Source organism: Gambusia affinis, linkage group LG15, assembly GCF_019740435.1.
Source record: "Gambusia affinis linkage group LG15, SWU_Gaff_1.0, whole genome shotgun sequence".
Lineage (NCBI taxonomy): Eukaryota > Metazoa > Chordata > Actinopteri > Cyprinodontiformes > Poeciliidae > Gambusia > Gambusia affinis.
In genome coordinates, this window is record NC_057882.1 from 635,129 (window position 1) to 644,131 (window position 9,003).

At 34.9% G+C, this 9,003-nt stretch overlaps 1 protein-coding gene across 2 annotated transcripts in view; it reads left to right on the forward strand.

Moving 5' to 3' along the window:
* The window catches only part of pou2f3 (POU class 2 homeobox 3), a 35,624-nt gene extending 26,915 nt beyond the window's left edge, over nucleotides 1–8,709 (forward strand). The window contains exons 10-13 of one of the 2 annotated variants that reach the window (XM_044141561.1): nucleotides 2,648–2,812; nucleotides 3,243–3,285; nucleotides 3,429–3,543; nucleotides 6,005–8,709. In XM_044141561.1, coding sequence (XP_043997496.1) covers nucleotides 2,648–2,812; nucleotides 3,243–3,285; nucleotides 3,429–3,543; nucleotides 6,005–6,047 — 366 coding nt within the window. In that variant the 3' untranslated portion in view covers nucleotides 6,048–8,709. The remainder of the gene's footprint in view (nucleotides 1–2,647; nucleotides 2,813–3,242; nucleotides 3,286–3,428; nucleotides 3,544–6,004) is intronic. The other variant, XM_044141562.1, reaches the window with a different exon arrangement.
* Nucleotides 8,710–9,003: the final 294 nt, after the last annotated feature.

Here is a 9,003-nt window from a genome sequence, read left to right on the forward strand (position 1 = left end):
TCTGATCCTTTTTTATTCTAAATACGTAATAAAACTTTGACAAAAGAAAAAATTTTAATTGAAGTAAGGTTCTGTGAAAACATCCATGGGCAGTTAATATGTGCGCACAACATCTACATGTCCAAGATTGATTGAGTTAACGGAATTATTCTACTGCGGCAGCGCGGCTATGGATGACAAGTTAAAGAAGAGTCTTTCTGCCCTCCAGCGTTTTCCGCATGCACAAAATTTCCTTATGTAAACAAAAACATGCAGGGGGTCTATATTTGTAAATCTGATTAGGATTAAGTCAGTGCCTCACCAGCTATGAACCTCAGCACATGTCACTGGTGCTACCATACCTGTCACTGTCATGACTTGATGTATAGGTATTATTTATACATTCTAACTCTTAAGAATGCTCAAAAGCTTATCTTTAAACAACATAACAAACTTGAACAGTTTAGTAGTCTGTTTATTATGGTATATTATTACTATATTGCTTTAATAGTAAAAGACACGATAAATACTGCACTGATGACAGGAAATATAATTTCCCTCAGTTCTGGAGTGCAGTGGTAACATTAATTTTTATTTTTATATGGTATTAGCAATAGAATTAGAATGCATAAAGCATACATTATAAACAATGCGTTATGATGACTATATTGCATAAACATCTCCATCAATTATAGGAGGAATAAAAAAAATAAGGAGACCTGAAAACCAACATGATCAGCTATAATAAAAAGCATTTACAATGTACACAAAACTTAACTGAGCAAAAGTTAATAGCAATTTTGGAAGTAATAATAAAACTTTGTGGTCTTCTTAGTAGTGGGCTGCACAGTGGCGCAGTTGGTAGAGCTGTTGCCTTGCAGCAAGAAGGTCCCGGGTTCGATTCCCGGCCCGGGGCCTTTCTGCATGGAGTTTGCATGTTCTCCCTGTGCATGGTGGGTTCTCTCCGGGTTCTCCGGCTTCTTCCCACAGTCCAAAAACATGACTGTCAGGTTAATTGGTTTCTCTAAATTCTCTCTAGGTGTGAGTGTGTGTGTGAATGGTTGTTTGTCTTGTATGTCTTTGTGTTGCCCTGCGACAGACTGGCGACCTGTCCAGGGTGTACCCCGCCTCTCGCCCGGAACGTAGCTGGAGATAGGAACCAGCAACCCTCCCGACCCCATTAGGGAAGAAGGGTGTAAGAAAATGGATGGATGGATGGATGGATGGTCTTCTTAGTGATATATTTGTTAATTGTGTTACAAGATGTAATTAAGGAGCAGATTTAGCACAGAAAGCTACAGAGTTTAAGAACGATGAGCTGAGGTGAAATAATTGAGAGAAGTAGAAATACATACTGAGAGTGGAACTCCTTAAAGGTGAAGATATCACAAATTTCAAAAGAAAACAAAAGCGGGAGACCGCAGATAATATAGGAAATAGCTCATTTTTGAGGTTCAATTGTTCCAGTTTCAGTTATGGTATTGGTCTGTCACGTAGTCTTTATTTTGTTGTTAACAACAAAAAACCTCTAATGAATGCCTGTTAATTGCTAACATGTAAACGAATGACTGTTCCGATTTGCGGAGGAAGTCAAAACTTACAATTCATGCAAAGCCTCATGGGAGCTAGGAATAAGGTGGATAATCAACAGATGTTTAGCATGTTAGCTTGCTAGAACAAAGTGTAGTGTTAATGTGCTGATGTTAGCATTTAGCTTACCTTTGAGCTTTAAACTCTTCTAACTCTAAGTACTTAAGTTGTGAATTTTGTCCTGCTGGCATATTAGCATGTCTAAATAATTGGCATACTAATATTTAGCCATAATATGGCTAAACATGTTTGCTAAAAGCAAAAGCATAAATAGGCAATGCTTTTGGGCACACGATCTGCTTAACCCTTTTGTGATAGATAAAACTTCATTTTATTTAATAGGTATTTAAATTTTAACAGTATAATCGATTATGTTTCAATTAGCAACAATTAGCGTGTTAGCAAAATAGAACATGTCATTGCCTGCTTCAGTCATGCTAATGCTAATAATTATAATTTTTATATTGGCACCTAGCTTACCTTTGTGGCCTAAACTGCATTTTGTCATATCAATTGTGCCTTGTGCTCACTGTTAACACTCAAATTATGCAGAATTTAGGCATAGTTGAAAGACAAGCATCTTTCAACTAGGCTATGCCCAAACATTTCTTTGTTTGTTCTTAGTACAAGATTCTGTGAAGTTAAGTAGATTTCAGACACTTTCATTACATAAAATGAATTATGTGCTTTATTTCATAACAATTCTAACTACCTCAAATTCATTATGTTTAAAGTAGCAATGTATGCTAGCAGTCCACATTCCAATGTGTTAGCATGCTAATATTAGGATTTAGTTTACCTCTAAGCCTCAAACTGTTTTCCTGTCAGAGAAGTGGTCAACAAAAGAGTACTGACATATTTAGGAAATGACTCTTAGATATGGCTGTGTTTACTAAATGTTGCTGATTACTACAAATTTATTATACACAAAAACAGACAAATATAATCTAGATTTTTTTATTTCATCCCCCAATCTTGAAAAGTGATTACCAAATGGTTCTGAAATGTCACTGAAAGTACAGTTGTCCTGATTAGATAATTTTCTAAAGTCAGACAGTCATTTTTTTTTGGTTTTCAGAATCCAAAGCCTAACTCAGAGGAGATAACTCTAATTTCTGAGCAACTTTCCATGGAGAAGGAGGTGGTTCGAGTTTGGTTCTGTAATCGTCGTCAAAAGGAGAAAAGGATCTACTGTCCTGTAGCTACTTTACCAGTCAAATCACACAGCTACAACTCCAGAATGGTTGGTTGTACAATTTGATATTAAACTCCACTGGGTTTATACCCACTAATAATTATTTTTATCTAATTCTAAATAATAATAGTGCAAATACTATTCGAGATTGTCCATTTTGTTACTTCTTTTAGTTCTTTATTTATTTTCATCCTGTAGTAATTTAAACATAACTTTTTTTGTACAAGTTGATTAAAGTACATGTTTTTACCTCAATAACAACCTTATATACTAATAGTCTTGTATTGATTTTAAAAAATATGTTATTTAAAACTATGCAATGATTTAACTTCCACATTTTTCATTCTTATATGTCCGACTCCTCAAATCACGACAAATATAGCAAATAAGATTTGGCATTTCAAGTTACGTACTTTTATATTTGCATATTTTTATTCCTCCTCATACAATACCAAAACCTATTTCAAAACTGTTTTAGGCCTCAACTTCAAGGTCGTACAGCCCTTTGGCTTCAGGTGGAGGTAAGCACTTTTTAATTATGTAGCAGATGCCTTTTACTGAAAGTCTAGGTAATTTCTGTCAAAATTCAAAGATTGAAACGTTATCAAACTGCTCTAAGCAAAAATTGTATGATTTTGACTATGTTTGGACTTTTGCCTTTCAGTTTCTTCAAATTCATCCCCAAACAGCACAAGTCGGGAACCGTCCCCCAACAGTCTATCTGCAGCTTCAGTTGCTTTGACCTCTCAGGTCAACCCAGCTTCCTACAGTGCACCAAGGTAAAATTAATACCACTAAAGATTTCTCGTTTTTACTTTGTGAATCCTTAAGCTTTTCTCCTGGTTTCTGTAGATTTAACCAACTCAAACTTAAGACTTTTAAAGACCTAAATCTACACAGAAATGTATGAATTTTGTCCAGTCAACTGGCAAAAAATTGGCAGTAACTCATAGCATTCGTGGCTGAATAATGGTCGCTCGCAGTAAGTCTTCAGAACTATTTTGTGTTGAACACACCATAAGAGCTATAAAGAAAAATAAAACAGAATCATCAAACCACTGTTTGCTCTTAAATAATACACAAAAGGTTCACTTTAGAGTGATTTTAGGTCATGTTGAACAAATTCAAACATCTAAGTAAATACCAGATTCTTGATTCTCTTACTACAATTTAACATGAATAGGATGACAACCAGCTGTTGACATGGCAACCGTAGGTTCCATGCCAATAAATCAATATTTAACCTTTAACTTGACTTTCATTAGTTCTGAACACATCCATAAACACACTAAATGCAATTAACTTACATACATTGTGTCCGTCACCCAGGAGTTTAAAATGACTCTAAAACCAGCAGATTTAATGTTTGGCATTTCCTTCTTTCACTGTTTGTCCTTGTTTTCTAAGGAGTTGAATTTACTTCCCCTAAAGGTAAAACTATCAGGTTAAAAGCTGAAACGTCTAAATAAAATGCACCTTAATTCAAATTTCAAAGCATGAATCAACCATTTAAATTCATTGGCCCATATTATTAGTCCTTTGCATCCATGGTAGATGCAAAAAAGCTAGCTAAGTAGCTACCAACGGAAGTAGCAGCTAGTTCGAGTCACAGAATGCAATGAAGATGTTTGAGTGCAACTCAAAGTTCTGCGAGCGAAAACAAACAGAACATACAGCATTAAACAGTCCTGCCAAGACAAGATTTAGGACCATGTATTTGAGGTCAACTTGCTTTTTAAAAATTAATTTGAGACATTTTAAAGCCTTCATTTTTGTTACTTTTTAAGATCTTTAAGGATGCACTGGCACCTGTTTCCTGCTGCAAAACATTCAATTTGCTTTTAGGAGTTAGACCAATTGTTCCTAAAATCCGGGACTGGACTTCATTGTGAGTTCTTGATCCTCTTTAGAAAATAAACAAAATATCAAAAATGTTCATTTTAAAGCACATTTCTCCTAGAAATGTTTGAAGAAATAATAATAAAAACATAGCATTGATAAAAACATATTGGGTGTTGACGATGTTTGTGTTATTTTAGTCATGCTGTTTACTGACTCAATTGTTAATATCTGTTAACTGGTCAGATGTCTCTTCCAAAATGGAAAACCCTGGTTTAGACAAAATTAAAAGTTTAATTATGAATTGACTGTGTTGTCTGTGATGAAGCATTAGGGATATACTAAGAAATGAAGTCATCTTATGAGAATAAATTTGTATGAGATTAAAGTCATAATATTACAAGAATAAAATTGAAATAATACGAGAATAAAGTTGTAGTATTAAGAGAATAAAATCATAATACTACTTTGTAAAAATTATGACTTATTTCAAGAATAAAGTTGTAATACTGTAGCTTTATTCTCATACGAGTTTATTCTTGGAATAGTATTGTCATGTTGGTATCAGATTGATTGCCCCACATGCAGAACTACCACTGGAGAAAACAGAAATCAGAGGAAAGGATGTTTATTTAAACCAGGTTGAAATGGGGTAAATGGAGGTCCGAGGAACGGGCTTGCGGAGAGGGGTTAACTGTAGGTTCGGGCTACGGTGTTTGAGTGAATCCTTGTTAGTTTCCAAGGTTCCAGGTAAAGAAGGCTGCGGTGGAGGGCAGACTGGTAAGTTCTGATGTGGAGAGGAACAGGGGAGATAGTTCTCTGTCAACTGATGGGTCCAGGGAAAACTTGTGATCAGTCGGAGGAGGTGGTGGTGGAACTCGGGCATCCAGTGGGTAATTATCCACGGCGTCCCGAGGGGAAATTGCCCAGAAAGTTGGAGCGAAATCCTCAGTGGAAGAATCCACGGCGTCACAGGGGGCAGCTGAAGACAAATGCAGCCAAAGGAAACAATAAACGGAACTTCTAAGAAAAAAAACCTCAGAGAACAGGCTCAGTGGGGGAGGGGGGGGGGATCAGAGTACCGAAACAGGCTAACACATAACACACCAGCGAAGAAGTGCTGGCAGTCTGTTCCTTTTCAACTCCAAGAATGATGAGGCGATAGAACTCAGGTATGCAGAACCGAACCGTTTGCACGCCCCACCAGAAATAGCAACCTCAGGCGCCCTCTGGTGGATAAAAAAGATGCAGCAGCAGACAAACGCAAAACAGAACCCGTCCCCAACAGTGAGACTTTATTCTTGCAATTTAACTTTTTTATTTTCTTAATGTAGCCCTATCATACTTGTCCATTTTATCCAAGGATATATTTTTTTGATTAATGATGCTTTATTGTTTCAGTTCTTGGTATCGCACTTGGAATCCTGCTGGTTATCATCACTGAGAACCACAAGCTGTACATATGAAGATTTTGAAGATTGCCGAAGAAGAATGAATATTGATTAACACTCTCCCTGCTTTCAGCAGGGTTACAACTCAATGCTATATCAACAAAACAGATACATAACACAAACCAGGACTATAAAGGCTTGGACTTTAATACACACATTTCCTGCCAGTTCATCACTCATGGAAGATCCAAGAAGGCAGGAGCTGTTCGATTAGTGCTTACAGGACTTCTTATTTGACTGAAAAATGAAGGATCAAGAGAAATAATCATCAGAAGTGACAGCAGGAAGTCTCATGTTTGACTAATCCAGCTAAAAACCCAAATAATTTATTAAAAAATTTACAAAATTTACAAAAAAAATCAAAACTGCTTCCTAAGTCATCTTTGACAAACTGGTAACATGCTGTTAACAGTGGTTAGGTGTGTTCTTATTTAGTTTAAATGTTGCTTATATAGCCCCAATTTACAAAAAATATTTAAAAGTTAGTCACATATTACACATTAAATACAGTACAAATGGAAGGACAAGGAATAAGAATACAAAGATAAAGTATTCTTATCACTTTAGGAAAATATTCTTTGGAATATAAAAATGAAATTAACACTAGATTACCTAATGATATAACCAATGCTGCTTAAGTAATTTTTCTAATTTTAACTGTAAAATTGGACAAAGTATCACTTTTTTCCAAACAAGTCTAGTCTAGAAATATTTAGATAAAAAAACAATCCAAATGTGGTTTGAAATGGATGGTTTTCTAGCACAGACCAGTCTTTTAGGCATTGTCTGTAAATTTGTAACATTTCTCCAAGTTGTTGTTATTACAGTAGTTTAATGTTAGCCTGCACTGTTCAGTCCAAAATCAAAGTTTTACCTGTTTGGCCCAAATTGTTAACTCAGAAAAGGGAAATTGAATTAGGGCTGCAACTAACAAATATTTTAAAAACTGATTAATCTAGCAATAATTCTGGTAATTAATTGGTTAAAAATGTTTCACATTCTGCAGATTTTGTATTTATACAAAACCAGAAATACATTTAGAGATTCAAAATAAATAATTAAATTCCTTTTTTTAAACACTAAAAAGAGAATAAACAATTTCTTATCTAAAATGTAATAACTATTAATTTAGTGAAAGCTTGATTATTTGATGCAAAGGATGCATCTAAAAAATACTTCTAACATCAACATGTTAAAAAGCTCAGCCCTTTCTGCTTGTCACAGCATCAAGTATGGGGTGAACTGTTGAAGCTAAAACTATCCCACATGCATAGAACATATTTATGAAGGATTTTTAAAAAAAAATCTTAAATGCAAAATCTGTATATTTTTGTTCAGTTTGTAAGCAAATTGCCTTTTTGCATCCATATGCTCAAGTAAGCAATCAATTACTAAATTAATTAATTTCAATAAGTGATTCATCTTAATTAATTGTTTCAGCCTTGGTTAAAGAATTTTAAACAACATAAAATCCACACAGCTAAAGCTTACAGAGAACTGGAAACTGCTGGAACCCCAGTGCAACTAGTTTAACATCCTCACAGACAGAGAGAAAGAAGAAAACCTGCTTCAAATGACACTTCAGATTTGAACATGGAGAAGCCAAATGCCCTCTGAAGATTCTGATAGTCAAACCTAAAAACACAGTATTAACTGTGTTTTAAGGTTTGTGAACATTGTGGTGTCAGAATCATGTTGTTTGACTGCAATTCGTGAAAGGTTTTGAAAGTGCTGTAGTGTTTCACTGAAGTGAAAAGTGAAGTGAAAACGATGGAATGATTAAAATGAAACTTATGTATGAGACTATGTATATCGTGATTTTGACAAAGAAGTCCTTCTAAACCAAAGATTAAAAATCAAAGCTGTAACATTAATGGCTATGACGAGAGTATGAATTTAAAAGGAACACTTTAATTAGCAGATAACAGCAACTAGACCTGAAATAAGGGGTGAAATTATGGCTTTACAAGCAATCTGTTTTCCAGAAATAAGCTAACTAAAGCTTCCTTCCATAGTTTTAGAAAACTGTTTTTTAGTGTAAAAATGATTAAAAGTAATTCTGAAATCCTCCAGTTTAACTCTTCCATAACCCGCAGAGCCCCCTTTCAGAGAATGTTATTGAATGTTCACAGCCTAGATCCCATGCAGGCAAAATGAAAGCATGCAAAGCTCCTATTATTATTTTTTCAAACGGGTATGTTCTATATTAGTTAGTATTGGTTTATGGAAAACAATAGATCAGCTTGAATTAGTTAAAAGCATTTGTAGAAACAGCCGTTTCTTTATTTTTAAAGGATCTTTTGGTTTGTAAGAAAAAAAATCTCGATCTTTAAGCTGCAGTTTAGACCTCATGAAAAAGTGCTGCCCTCTGCTGGACGTAAATTAAGCTTCTTGCTACTTTATTTTCCACTTTATATCCACTTTTCCCCATGAATCAATTTCTATTTGAAGGTCTGACCATTTCTTTTATTGTGTTTGATTTTGGTTTGTAATTTCTTTTTTCATTGTTAATTTGATGTTTTATTTAATTGTATGGAAATGATGCTGTGGCATGGAAAAAAACACGTCACAGCATTTGATAAAGTCAAGTCAGTTATGATCTGTATTGTTACAGTAGGTTCTTTCTGACATGTTATGAATAAAATTGTGTTTTCACTAAAATGCAACTGAACTTGCAATCAGTAAAGGAAATTTTCTGTCTGATCTCCAGTCACCAGGGAAAGAATTTCCATGACTAGCAGGAACCGACAAAGAAAGAGTTTTGTCAGTTCCTTAGAGTGTAGAAACAGTGGTTTTAATACTTTGCCAAGGTATGGGGGAATTGTTCTGTCATAACCCAAGAGCACACATTTTCAGTCTGAAAACAGAATTTTATGTCTTTTGTTCTCAAAACTTTTAATACTTAATCCATCCATCCATCCATCCATTTTCTGTTCACCCTTGTCTCTA